Source organism: Montipora foliosa, chromosome 12 (assembly GCF_036669935.1).
Source record: "Montipora foliosa isolate CH-2021 chromosome 12, ASM3666993v2, whole genome shotgun sequence".
Classification (NCBI taxonomy): Eukaryota; Metazoa; Cnidaria; class Anthozoa; order Scleractinia; family Acroporidae; genus Montipora; species Montipora foliosa.
In genome coordinates, this window is record NC_090880.1 from 33,183,549 (window position 1) to 33,197,718 (window position 14,170).

The 14,170-nt window shown below is 39.1% G+C and overlaps 3 protein-coding genes across 3 annotated transcripts in view; 1 reads left to right on the forward strand and 2 right to left on the reverse strand.

Moving 5' to 3' along the window:
* LOC137979205 (zinc finger FYVE domain-containing protein 21-like) overlaps positions 1-6,347 on the reverse strand; it is a 12,318-nt gene extending 5,971 nt beyond the window's left edge. Inside the window, exons 1-5 of the mRNA XM_068826411.1 lie at positions 6,196-6,347; positions 3,627-3,677; positions 2,048-2,216; positions 1,781-1,850; positions 1,523-1,620 (exon numbers count right to left, since the gene is read on the reverse strand). Of these exons, the coding sequence (XP_068682512.1) occupies positions 1,523-1,620; positions 1,781-1,850; positions 2,048-2,216; positions 3,627-3,677; positions 6,196-6,312 (505 nt within the window). The 5' untranslated portion in view covers positions 6,313-6,347. The remainder of the gene's footprint in view (positions 1-1,522; positions 1,621-1,780; positions 1,851-2,047; positions 2,217-3,626; positions 3,678-6,195) is intronic.
* Positions 6,348-6,393: 46 nt separating this feature from the next.
* Positions 6,394-8,963, forward strand: LOC137979081 (leucine-zipper-like transcriptional regulator 1 homolog). Its single transcript, XM_068826252.1, has 2 exons — positions 6,394-6,702; positions 7,588-8,963. Exons 1-2 carry the CDS (start codon positions 6,579-6,581, stop codon positions 8,961-8,963), a joined length of 1,500 nt encoding a protein of 499 aa, XP_068682353.1. The 5' UTR covers positions 6,394-6,578.
* Positions 8,964-10,178: 1,215 nt separating this feature from the next.
* On the reverse strand, positions 10,179-12,491 carry LOC137979082 (CB1 cannabinoid receptor-interacting protein 1-like). The gene is made up of 2 exons (XM_068826253.1): positions 12,282-12,491; positions 10,179-11,344 (listed from the first exon to the last, which is right to left on the reverse strand). The coding sequence occupies exons 1-2, from the start codon at positions 12,464-12,466 to the stop codon at positions 11,035-11,037; spliced, it is 495 nt and encodes a 164-aa protein (XP_068682354.1). The 5' UTR covers positions 12,467-12,491; the 3' UTR covers positions 10,179-11,034.
* Positions 12,492-14,170: the final 1,679 nt, after the last annotated feature.

The following is a 14,170-nucleotide window of genomic DNA, read 5'->3' on the forward strand; positions in this document are numbered from 1 at the left end:
CAGGAGATTTCACATGATGGTCAGATGGTGCTGCTCTGTATATATGTTCGGCGAAACCGTTGGATTGTGGGCATGAGGGTGAACTAGTGATGTGCTCTATTCCATACGAGGCTGTAAAGTTCTTGAAGTCTTGAGCACTGTATTGTGGTCCATTGTAGGTTACTAACTGGGCCGGGATACCATCTTCTGCAAATATGCTCTTGAGGTGTGAAATTATGGTTGGTGAACTGGCGCTGGAGAGCTTTCGGATAACGGGAAATTTGCAAAACTGGTCTGCAACCAGAAGGTAATGGTGCCCCTTGAACTCAAAGAGATCAGAGCTTAAGGACAGTGCCTCCTAATTCAAAGGTATTTTTGTGCGGTTTACTGAATGTGTAGGAAATGCAGATCTTAACAAGTGTCATTGAAATCCAACAAGAAAACTGGGAGTAACCACGCATTTTTCGAAGATAATTAATCAACAATATTTGCCAAAAGCTTTAAAATACAAAGCAATGTATGGCATTCTTTTCCAAATTGAAACTTAATAATTATTTCTGAAAAATGCATGGTTACAAATAACCACGACCGCATGGTGTGATGGCCATGTGATACTGCGACATCAGATGTCTAATATTATTTACATTCAAGTTGCACAGAGTCCTGGTTTTCAATACAATGGTGTCTTTTACGAGACTGAGGTATTGGTCATGCATGTGTTAACCCATTGACTCCTCTAGAGTACATGTTATTAATGGTTATCCACTTGACTTTACACGGGTGAGTTTGACAAGGTTGATGCCAACATTAGAATTAATAATTATCCTTCTTATAACCTGGTCAGAAGTTAGATACTCTTATCCTGTCTGTTAATACCTTGCATGGCAGTTTTAATCAAATATAAACATAAATCCAATCTAAAAGAAAACATAACAGTAATGCTGTAAGTTGACATTACTGTTGGATTAGAATTACATCACTTCAGAAGTATGTTCTGTTACTGCTCAAGTAACATTCTCAGCTGTGATTATTATTATAGTCTCTCAATACATATACCCTAAATAGCTTTACTATGCAGTCATAAAATGACCAGCTGGCAGTTGCCTTGATTTCTCAATTGGTAAACCACTACACTAGTATCACCGAGGTCAAGGAGCAAATCCAGTTTAGAGGCCTACAGTGTATCTTCAACTGACAGGCTTTTTAACCCTGTATTTTTGTTTTGGAAATTCATATTGCTTATCGTAGCGACCTGATTGGATAGATTTCAGCCTTGACAGGATTTTCATTTATGAAAATTGTTCCACGGCACCGCAATACCCGTAGGGTGGATGAGGGCCTTTAAGCCTGAATAATTCACAGTCTTTCCACTCATTGATGTAACTGTCATGAATCTAAAATCTTAACATACAGTAGTGCTAACTGTATTAATGTGAATAACCGTATTATGTAGATCACTGGCATGTTGATGTTTACCAAAATTCCACATGCATCTAATTTAAATTAGCTGCATTTCAGGACAGGCAGCTGTAAGTGTGCATACCTTCATTAGGCACAAGCTGTGCTGAAACGATTTTCTCCAGAAACACTGGTTCATGGAATGCTGCTCTTTCAGGATCAGAGCACTCAAACAGAAGTTCTCTAATTAACAGAAACAGTCAACAGTCAAAAATAACAATTTACACCCAATACTGTTCCTCTATTTCAAAACTGATTTTCAACTTTGCCCAAGGTGTGCTGTTTTGTAAAAAGCAAAAAAAAAAAAAAGGTACAAATCATGTAATGTGTGTCAAAGTCTTACCTATGAAAACGATGTTCGAGTTTGCAAAGGAATGTCAAAGGTTCTGATTCATCAACAATGAAATGTGCACCTATTTTAAAAATAATAATATTAGAATAATATTACTTAGTTGTCAGATTCTTTCAGTTTATACCCAAGACTTATTTTGCATTGTTATTTATCACTATTAGATAGACAATAAAACCTACAATATTTCAGTCTTTAATGAAACAGTTACATTTTCAGTAAGTTTAATCTGTATACATTAACTAGTCCTTGATGACTAACCATTGCATAAAGTCTTCAAATGTCTTTCAAAGAATTCTTCTTCACGTTTGGCTGTGTGTGAACATTCTTCACAAACTCTGACAGGATCAACAAAGCTGAGTCTGGGTAGCATAACTTTGTGTGCACAGCAAGATCCACAAAATATCTTTCCACATCTTCTGCAGTGATGCTATGCAAAACGCAATCCACAAACACATTACATAATGTAGGACCCAAGTATTATTAACCATGCAATTAAGAAATAATTAATGTTACATCATTCAGGATGTAACCGATCGTTTCACATGTACCTCCGCAAATGTCATTTATCGCATAACCTGTACGTTATGCAATAAATTATACATTGGCGAGACAGGTAGACGACTAGGTGACCAATTCCACGAACACCTTCACGATGTTGAGAAAAATGACAAAGATGCATCTAAGCCAGTCGCTCGTCATTTTAATCTCCCTAACCACTCCAAAAAACACATGGCTATCTGCGGCCTTTCCCTACATCTAGGTACGACGGAAAGCCGCAAGAATCAGGAACAAAAATTCATCTTCCAAATCAGCACCCTTAATCCTCAGGGTATTAACAAACGTTTTTCATTTAACTAATATATTCCTATTTTTCACATTACCATGTTACCACCAATAGCATAGCTCCTACTCTACTATAAAAACTACTACTCGATTCGCTCTGACGAACGGCTAACGCTCCAAACGTCAGCTTTTAGAATCTCTGTACGGTGGCCAATTTACATTATCAACTCCATTGATAAAACCAAATTTTTGTATACTACTTCCCCACCAATGCAGCACCACAGTTTCTTTAGTAACTACCCACTTCATTCATTGCAGGACATTAGCATAACTGCTGTTATTGACAGAGGTAACATGGGGGCCAACTAGGAAACCGAATGGTCTATTTGGCCACCATGCTCAAGCTCTTTTACTTAATACAATAGTAACATTGTCAGCAACTACAAATGTATGTAATTAAACTAAGTAACTACATCAAGAGGTAATAAACTGAATTGAAAAAAATGGAAAGTTTGCGTCTAACCTTGGCTCACATGTTGAAAAATAGGTGAGAGACTGTTTGCATGCTAGTAATGTTAAATTCTATTTTTCTAATGGGTTTCACGTTATGATGGTTGTTGTGTACCAATTTAAGTCAATTAAATATCATCGAACGAATCATCTGTACTTCCGGGCGAATAGCCGTCGGGCGAAACATTCGGATACCGGTGTATAGGTCCCGTACGAATAGCCAGCCACTGCCTAAATTCAAATGTGATTTTCCAATTTTGTCCACAATTCACTTGCTCTCAGCTCATTAAGTCATGTAAAACAACTTTGAATTATTATTTGTGGTGTTTATGCCAAATATCACCACAAATCCAGCTATTACTAATACCAATACAATTAACTTACTCATGATGGTCTATTAGAAGAACCATTTAAGGTTAATGTCATTTTTAAATGACATTGCATCGATGAGCCTCATGTGTCACGCATTTCCTGCAGTTTTTAATAAATTCCAGCCTTTAGAACTATTTGAATCGATATCAGTCATGGTAACTTCTTACATTACCTTACGATGAGTAAAGTCAAATTTCCGATTACACTTGACACAATTAGGAAACTGCAAGAAGAAACACAAGATCGATTATTTGATTGAAGCTGCAAAAAAACTCGGCTTAACTGCAGAATACCCCGCCACTCAAACTATATTCCACGTAGCTGGCTACGCGGTACGCGGTACCCAGAAATAGGAATGCACTGTAGAATACCCCGCCACTTGGACTAAATTCCGAATGAACTAAATTTCAAAATGGCGCAGCGATGTTATATGTGCTGCCTACGCGGTACGCGGTACGCCGTGACATTCCTCTTTCTTAAAGCGTCAAAGCCTAAGTAATTCCACAGACAAGAGACTGTGGAACTGTGGACTCGGAAGAGCGCGTGTCACCAGTATTAACAACGTGAAAACCTGACAACAGAGATCTTGTGCTGAATATAGCACTCGCTTACTGATTAAGCTTAAGCGCTTGTTTCAGTATTACGCCTAAGCACTCTTTTAAAATTTTAGCTTTCATTTTACGGTTTGGTTAACTAGAATTTTTAACGAGATCGTGTGAAGAATATAGCCCTCGTTTCCTGATTAACCCTAAGCGTTCGTTTCAGAAGTTAGGCCTAAGAACTCTTTACAAATTTTAGATTTCATTTCACGGTTCGCTTAAACTACGCTTTTTAACACAATCGTGTGATGAATATAGCACTCGTTCCAGTGATTAGGCCTAAGCACTCTTAAAATTTTAGCTTTCATTTTACGGTTCGGTTAACTAGACTTTTTACCAAGACCTTGAGAAGAATATACCGGTAGCACTCGTTTACTGTTTAGGCCTAAGCACTTGTTTCAGTGATTAGGCCTAAGCACTCGTTTAAAATTTTAGCTTTAATTTTACGGTTCGGTTAGGGTTAGGGTTAAGGTACACTAGAATTTAAATTTTCCACGTGCCGCGTACCGCGTAGCCAGCTACTTAAGATACTTCGCCAAGGCTGTTGCCTAACAGGAGCCCAGTAGCCTGGGGCTCCCAAAGAATAGCTCTGGGCGCCTTAATTTTTCACAGCAACACCTTTCACTTCATATGTTGGGCTCCTAAGTTCTCAGCGTTTAGCTCTGAGGGCCCCTTTAAAATTTTCTTAGGCAGCAGCCTTGTACTTCGCCATCTTGACTTTACTTCTTTCCGCGTACCGCGTAGCCAGCTTGTTAAGATACTTCGCCATCTTGACTTTAATTCTTTCCGCGTACCGCGTAGCCAGCTTGTAAAGATACTTCGCCATCTTGACCACAGGCGCCCCAAGCTGAAAATACGTGGTGTATGCGACAGTTTGTGTATATAGAGAATTGTATGGGAAAATCACCGATCGTAAAAAAATTGTGTAAATAACTATCTCATTTGAAATAAAGTTTTCCTACCTCAAATGTGTGACCAACTTGTCTCTTTTGGCGAGTTTCGAGCCATTCTGACGCCGTTTAGTGAAGTCATCCGGAAGGCCGTTGCTGAAATAATGGGAAGGCCGGTGACTCCATCCATCGCTGGCCAGACCTCACTCCACAAATCGTTTTCTCCTCAACAGGAAAAGTCCCGAATCGCAATAAAAACAACAGTTCCATAAAGCCCAATAAATTTCACTCCAAATACGTGTGTTTCGGCGACCGAAAGACTCGTGGCGAACGAAAACTTTGCCTTAAAATTCACCTCTTCGGCTTTCCTCAGAGGCTTGTGACCGGGTAGTCAACAACGGAAACTCGCAAGATGGTTTCAGCCTCAACTCTGATTGGTCCATTTGAATTTGACCGCGCGCTGGCAACACGACCGTTGTTGACTGCCCAGTCACAAGTCAACAACGGTCGTGTTGCCAGCGCGCGGTCAAATTCAAATGGACCAATCAGAGTTGAGGCTGAAACCATCTTGCGAGTTTCCGTTGTTGACTACCCGGTCACAAGCCTCTGAGGAAAGCCGAAGAGGTGAATTTTAAGGCAAAGTTTTCGTTCGCCACGAGTCTTTCGGTCGCCGAAACACACGTATTTGGAGTGAAATTTATTGGGCTTTATGGAACTGTTGTTTTTATTGCGATTCGGGACTTTTCCTGTTGAGGAGAAAACGATTTGTGGAGTGAGGTCTGGCCAGCGATGGATGGAGTCACCGGCCTTCCCATTATTTCAGCAACGGCCTTCCGGATGACTTCACTAAACGGCGTCAGAATGGCTCGAAACTCGCCAAAAGAGACAAGTTGGTCACACATTTGAGGTAGGAAAACTTTATTTCAAATGAGATAGTTATTTACACAATTTTTTTACGATCGGTGATTTTCCCATACAATTTTCTATATACACAAACTGTCGCATACACCACGTATTTTCAGCTTGGGGCGCCTGTGTCTTGACTTAAATTCTTTCCGCGTACCGCGCAGCCAGCTTGTAAAGATACTTCACCATCTTGACTTTAATTCTTTCCGCGTACCGCGTAGCCAGCTACTTAAGATACTCGATGTGGCGGGGTACATGTATTTTGCAGTTACTCCAAAAACTCATCCAACAAATTATAGCTATGTATTAAGTTGAAAGCACACAAAAATGCGTTACAACCTAGTACCTGATCATCAGCAGTCCACTGAGGTTCCTCTATAAGAAAAGGGCTGCGTTCAGTTTCAGAAACAGCAATCATTCGCATACCACTTTTACCCCTGACAAGTTGCTTTCCAGAAGACATCTTGCATTCGATTATAGTCGCGGGCTCAACATTGCAGCAGAATCAACAGGTATGAATAAGCACTTCGTGTATGACATTTATTTACAGAAGCCTTAAAAAGTTCGATGTTTTTGAGTCAAGGGGTTATAATTAGGGTTAGGGTAATCATGTATGGTCAGCAAAAGCGTACACACTGATCATTATATCCTCTGAAAAAAAGTCGAGGAAGTATTGTGGCAAGATTGCTGTGCAGACACATTGGAAGATATATAAACACTCCTTGAAGAATGGCGTTGCGACCTTTGAAGTTGATGTTTATTTATGCGTATGCGCTTATTGTATTTTTCACTGTTCAGCATTTACGCTGTACTCACAGCCTCCTCCTAAACGGTCGTGGTGAGGACACCCAAGGTAAGCCTGCCTTGGCTGCGGCTTTTCATTTTTTTTTTTAATTAAAACAGTCAGATCTATCTTAATGGTCCACTTTCAAAAATAGGCTGATTTAGCAACAGAACGTGAACGTCAGTGGCGACGGCGCGCGCAGAAAAAACACCAATGAGAATTCAGAATAGAATAGACTCCACTCTTTTCTTCTCTATTCTAAATTCTCATTGGTAGTTTTGCTGCGCGCGACGTCGCCACTGACGTTCCCGTTCTGTTGCTACATGTAAATCAGCCTAATACCATAATACTCTTTGTTTGTCACCCAAAATTTTGCATATTAAAGCATTGTTTTTATTTTCTCTTGGGACCATTGTAAGGCCCAAGAGAAACTAGAAACAATGCTTCTGCAAGCAAAGCAAACAAAGAGTATTGTTATAATTGAAAGTGGTCAAATGCATTTGTTAATTTATGTGGAAGCTTACTTACCCTTAACATTCTTTCCAGTACGGTTTTTGTTTCGGTAGCCTTGCAGCTCCTACAAGGTCTCACCTGATTGGAGACCACCCTTGAGGTTTAACAAAAGAACAAATAACAGAAACAATGGACCCTAGAGGATAGAGTTGCAGCCCTTTTGTTTTAGGCCTAGGGTCCATTGTTTCTGTTATTTGTTGTTTTGTTAAACCTCAAGGGTGGTCTCCAATCAGGTGAGACCTTGTAAGAGCTGCGAGGTGACCCTTTTGCTTAAAGGTTTCGGTCATTTCCTCACTGATGACCTATGGTGTTATCTTTGTCTATGTTTCTTCTTTTGACAGACATTTTTTGAAAAACACCCATTTGAGTTGGTTGTGGTCTCCAGTTTCTACAACAAATGTAATTTTGTTTTTAAAAAAATATTTTTCAACTTGTTCATAGGAGTTTGGACTTGGGTTGGAGGAAGTGACCACAGAAATCAGAACAATGTAGTGGATGGCACCCAGAAATATCCAGGGAGCAGACGTGGAGCATCCAGCTGGGTGGATTCTAATGGAACAGTGTGGATTTATGGCGGAACAAGAACAAGAATGAAACCATTACATGAGCTTTGGTCACTGGATGTAAAAAGACAACAATGGCATTTTCATCAGTTCAACAAGAGCATTAGTGGTGAGCAAAGACCACCTCCTTGCTTTGGTTGTGCGTTGTGTAGCTATGAAAACAGGGTCATGGTATTTTCGTCCTTGGGTGCATTTATTTTTTATGTTGATGAAAATCGGTGGTCCACTCATGACAATCAGACTGATTTCCCTCTACCAAGAAGTCATGCTGCATCCTGGTGTGACACTAACAAAGGAATAATGTGGATGTTTGGTGGATACACCGCATCAGAACAGAAACTTGGAGATTTTTGGAAATTTTCATTAGGAGACATGCAATGGACTAAAATAGAAGTAAAGAATAACACAAGTCCTCCAAGTAGTCGCTCTAAAGCATCTGCATGGATTCATCCATCAGGGCATCTCTACATGTTTGGTGGTGCAACAAATAATGGTCTTACATCAGAGTTTTGGAAGTTTTCAACAGAAGCATCAGATTGGATGAAACTCAGCAGAACATTTGGCCGAGAATGCACTGGAAATTATGGAGAACAAGGCACTCCTTCAAACAATAATCACCCTGGTTGCAGGGAGGGTGCAGCAACATGGCTTCACGCAGATAATCTGTGGATGTTTGGTGGTTCAGGATTTGATAATTTTTCCCGTGGTGTATATGGCGAGTCAGGTCTCCTGTCAGATTTGTGGGTTTACAACATTTCCAGGAATCAGTGGGTCTGGATTGGTGGTTTAAGCAGGGGTGAAGGAATTCCAGTGTTTGGTAAGAAACGGAAGCAAGGTGTACATAATATCCCTGGTCCGAGAGTGGATGCTGTTTCATTTTCCATTGGGGAAACACTATGGCTGTTTGGAGGAGAAGGGCATGATGTGAAACAATTTGATGGTATTTTGAACGATCTGTGGAAGTTTGAACAGGTGAGACTGACAATTCCAACCACAGCAACGCATGTTCCTGGAGATACTATTCATATAACCTTTGGATTCAGGGTTCTCATTGCCATCTTCATCTTAGCAATGGGTTTGGTGGGGACCATTTGTGCCTGTTACAGTAAGGAGTGTCAAATTTTGAGGCTGAAAGGAGGGTTGCGTCCAGTAGTGAAGTACAAACCTGTGGAGGTTGAAATGATACAGGTGCCACAGCCTGAGCTGCATGCTCCATTGGAGGAGCCATATAGACCATCAAATAGGAATCTCTAAACCTCAAGGAGACACCATTAGTTAAATAAAGTTAGTTTGTACAACTAAGTAGAGCACACATTTTCTGAGATAAGGTGCATACCACCTCCAGTCAGCACTTGATATGTAAGCCTCAAATACTATAATTATGGAATAGCCCTTAGGCTCTTTTACAGTAATTTTAGTCTTTGTGCAAATTATTTGAAGTCATATATTGGTGCCATGTCTACAATAACAATGCTCTAAAAGTGCTATTAAGGTAAGGAGTCAAGTCTTCACTTACCATATACTGGTAACCCGCTTAGACTGACAAATTTGTCAATTATGATAATGACATAGAGAATATTACATGGCCATGCAGAGATACAAAATTTCTCTCCAAGTGGGTGCAATGAATGTTTGAAGTACTTTTCACCACCAATGAACAGTGGTGCAATTTATTAAGTAACCATAGCAATGGTGATCTTTTCGTGTGTGAAGATATATCTCAATGTGGCCACAAGTCTGAAGTCTGTTACAATCCAGTTTACTTCTACTTCCTGTTAAAAAGGAAAACTCATCCAGAAGCAGCTCTCTGGGAAAGAGATGGCAGTCCATAACCCTAACCATTATAGGCATGTTGAGACTATTGACTGCAGCAATAGACATCATTACCATTTCCAGAGAAAGGTTAGTCAGGAAAGATGTTTTGTAACAAAACTGTTAATCAGTGAGTATTAGCAGAGTGACTTGCCTCTTTTTCTGTTCACCAATTTTTGCATTCCCTCCCCCTAAAAAGAACACTGGATGCAGGGGCAGATCTAGGATAAATAATGACCAGTTTCCAAAACAAAGAAAACCTTTGTAGGGGTCCGGTGGCATGCTTCCCTGGGAATGTTTTTTATTTTAACTTTCCAAAGTCCTCTTTCCCTTGTTTCTGACCAATTTCCGTAAAACAGTAGAAACTGATATTTGATCCACTACTGGGATCTTAAGTTATGTATCAAAAACGACCAATAGCATGCTAGAGAATCACTTCTGAAACCATTCGATTCAGACCTGTGTGTACATGTAGCTAAAGATAATTCTATCATCAAGATGCTTAGTAGGGCTGCAGCGATACACCGGTGCACCGGTGAACCGCGATATTTTTTGTCACGATACGAGAATCAATATTTGAATGGGATATCGCTGTATCGCAAAACAATAAAATATTCCTCATCAAAAATCAGAAATTACTTTACCAACATTCAGAAATTACTGTTTTAATCAGTTTAATGACTTCTCACCCTAATACAAACTTTTTTTTAGCCACAGGGCTTCGTCCTTGCTTAGTATCGCTTCGCATGCTTTCGATCACGTATGCACCCATGCATAGTTCCAATAAGTTGTCAGCTGACACAGTCTTACGCACCCACAGCAAAAACACATGGTTCATTCATCAAAATGTCTTATTGTGTTATTTTTTACCATTTGTTAATTGCTTATTTGTTATCAATGGAAATTAAAGATTCCAACACAGTTTAGTAAGATTATGTCACTTGTCAGTTGTATGTAATGATGTATCGTATTGTGTATCGTATCGTGGCACTTGTATCGAGATATGTATCGTATCCTAAGAAAATGAATATCTGTAAATCTACCTTTATTTCATGAACTTTTTTCAAACTTCATTCGTAAAATCTCTCTATTTAAATTTGTCGGTACTTTTACTAATAATTATTTGTTCTGCTATACAGTAATGTAAAATTTGACACTCAATATTTTTGCATTTTTGTGATGCGTTAATATTATTGATCTCTCAAAACTGTGGTACAGCTGTAGTTTCATCTGTTTGCAAATTATTATACTGTGATGATTTGGATTTGATTTGAAGACAGCAAATTCCTCACTTCAGAAACTTTATGAAGACTGGTATAAAAGTCTGGTATTGAGAACATTTTGGGTAAACAGAAAAATCTCTATTTTACATCTATCTACTCAAGCAGACATATGCAAATTGAAAGTACAATGCTGAAAATGCTTATTTGTAAGGATACTGAAAGGCAGCCTTAACCTGCTTTTTGCACTCACTCATTATGGTATATAAAATAATGCCTTGCGGCAATGTTTACTACTTGAATAAAACTTTTTGAACATCCACATGGCTTTGTCCATCTACTACTTTACAATCAAGCTGCAAGTTCTTTAAACAAGTTCCCCACGTAATGTGATTTTTGTCTTTTAAAGAATACATCTTGCATTGAACCTTGGCATTAAGTTGTCTGTTGTCCTTAAGCTTGACAAATATCAGCAAGTAAAGTCGATCTTTGTTTTTTGATTGACTCATTCCATTTGTAGACCAGGAACACTCATAACGTGATGCTGTTTCGTCACTTCTCTTCATCTTGTATTCAAGACTTACCCCTCCTAGAGAAATTTCACTGCAACAAAAGAAAATATTGCCAAACCTGTTAAGAAGATTTACTGTATAATACTAAATTCTGATGACAGTAATGACATTCTTCAAAACAGGATGACCACATATGGAGATGTAGTATTCTAATCGGCAACAGAGAGTGATTAAGTACCAGTACCAGATACCTAACCCATCATCCATCTAGTCCCTCAGTTGTGGGATTAGATGAAGTTCTGCTCGTCTTGAATAATACTTGGCCAAGGTGTTGAAGTAGGCTAGAGGCTTGTACCAGGTAAAGTGCAGCCATAATCTACAGTGTATTTAATTGTGGTTTTCGTTTGAGCCAGAGTGCTAACTCTGCTTCAAAGAAATTATCCTTGGGAATGAAGAAAGAGAGAAGAGGAAGTCACAAATTGAAACAATGCAGGTATTCAAAAATTGTCAAACCCCAAGCTATTAATCACTCACTGAAAATCAATGTCCCAACCCATTCACCCCTAAACCGGCCTAAACCGGCCTTCCTTAGTATTAATTTTACTCTGTCAAACGCCAGACGATTTTATTCGTCAGTGGGTTAATCAATCCTCTGCTTATTTGTACACCCTCCCCTCAAACCCCCATACGCGAGCACAAGATTCTGATGGAATGCTGAAGGGCATCTCTTGCATGGTGATAATAAATCCGAGTGAGCTGGGCAGTATTCCAATCTGATGACAGAGTTATGCAAAAAGGTTATGCATCTTATCGCGACAATAATATCATTTTTAAAGACGTCTATCTGCTACCGGAGTGATGCACTCTGCATTGTAAATTACTTGCCATTATTTTATATGCATAGATGAGACATTTTTGAACTCTATTTAGTTGGGAGAGATTGCTTCTTGTCATGGTGATAAGCAGTTGGATTAGAACAGCCCCTTAAAGGATGAATGAAAACCGTTTCAATTCAGAGGAGCATCTACCTCATTTCCATTGATGGTCGAAACTCGAGGGAAACTCTATAAGTAGTTTCTATCTGAAGTTTCAATGTTTGAGTCTCCTTGAATCTCTCACCATCAACTTTAAAAAATACTGGGGAAGAATCTTCCAACTTGGTTATGTTAACATCCAGTTTAAACGCCTTTTCTTCTGACCTGGAAGACGCCATCTTGGAGGAGGTGCCGCTATGAAAGAAGTCACGCCATAGTCATGCGTAACGTGACGTAACGGTGTACTGCAATTTTTGAACATCTATCGACCAGGCATCCTCTTTTCTGAATTTTTTTAATTTACTTATTTTATCTTATTTCATCTCATTGAATTGTGTAGGATTTTAACCACATCTACAATCGTGGTCAGAAGTTGTTGGGAAGGTTGCGGGCATCAGCTCACTTCACCCCTAATTCGATTTTTTTAACTATTGGCTGAAGTATTTGGGAAATACCACGCTCTTGTGGCCCCCCTCCCCCACATTCAATGTTGGAGTTCTTCAGGTAAGAAAAGTCACCATTTTTTTCCCCTGGAAAATCCAACATTGAAAAGGGGGAGGGGGGTGTCTGTAAAATGAAGTTACCTTCCCAACACTTTTGTCCATGATTGTAGCTCTAGGTCCACTCAAAAAACTATGTCCCCTTTAGGAAGCCCTTCAAAGGAAATAACACAAACACCGGCGATAAACATTGTATTCCAACGCATTTTTTATAAAACTTGACGTTTCGTATGCTAGTCAACATACATTTTCAAAAGTGACCGTTATAATATTTGAAACGTCAAGTTTTATAAAAAATGCGTTGGAATACAATGTTTATCACCTTCAAAGGAAGCTTTGTTGACAGGTGGATTGACGTAAGGACATGCGCAATAAGCAACAGTACACTTACAGAATTTTCAAACGTGGGAGCACAAATCATGATTCGACAACCTCGCTACGTTTACAGTGAAAAGGCTTGACCGAGAAGACGTTTGGGATCATAAAGGGAAGTTAATAAGTCTCTTTAGGATGACAGTTGAAAAAGCCATTTCAAAAGGATCAGACAAAACTGCTATGATTCAAGAGGTGAGTGTCTGTTCATCATTGCGGGAAATTTGTTACTTATGACTAGTAGAATTTTCACAGTTATACGATAAACTTGTATTTTCGAATCTTTCTGCATGATATAAGTCAATTTATGTACTATTTCAATGCGCGCGCCTCTTCAAATTGAAACATGCCTCAATGCAGTAATAACTTTTAAACACTGCGAAATTTTGCCATTCAAGACTGAGCAGTAAGGCGTTTAGAAATCAACCATCAACAGCGAGAAAATAGCCTCGTAAAGATCATCGAACGTCCTTTTTCTCGCTAACAGTTTGCCGCTTTATTACTATTACGATTGAGCTCACATGTCCGAAATTCAGTATATTGCCCATTTTTCAAACGACATGCCATACAGTAAACACCCGCATATAAGAACATTTTTTTCAGGTTTAAGGCTGGTCGTGTTCTTATATGAGGGGTGCTTAGTGAGAAATCATCGTGAAAGTGTTTTTAAAATGTTCTTAAAATTGGTTTCAGAAATATTTCAAATTATATATTACTAGAGGTTACAATGCTGTTTTGTAATAGAATTTGTAGTTTGTAATGGTCCTGAACACCATAGTACTTTGATATAAGTTACTGTAAGTTACTGTACTGTATTGTTTTCTTATCCTAATGCCCTTTCCCTTTGTATTAAGAACATGTTTTATTTATCAGGCTGAATTTGTTCTTATAAATATTGTGCTTTATTGGCCAAATTTCAGCCTGATGTTCTTAATCCACTTGTTCTTATATGCGGGTGTTTACTGTATTTGTATTCCACGGTCCATGCGGGAAAAAGACCAGGTCAAAGTG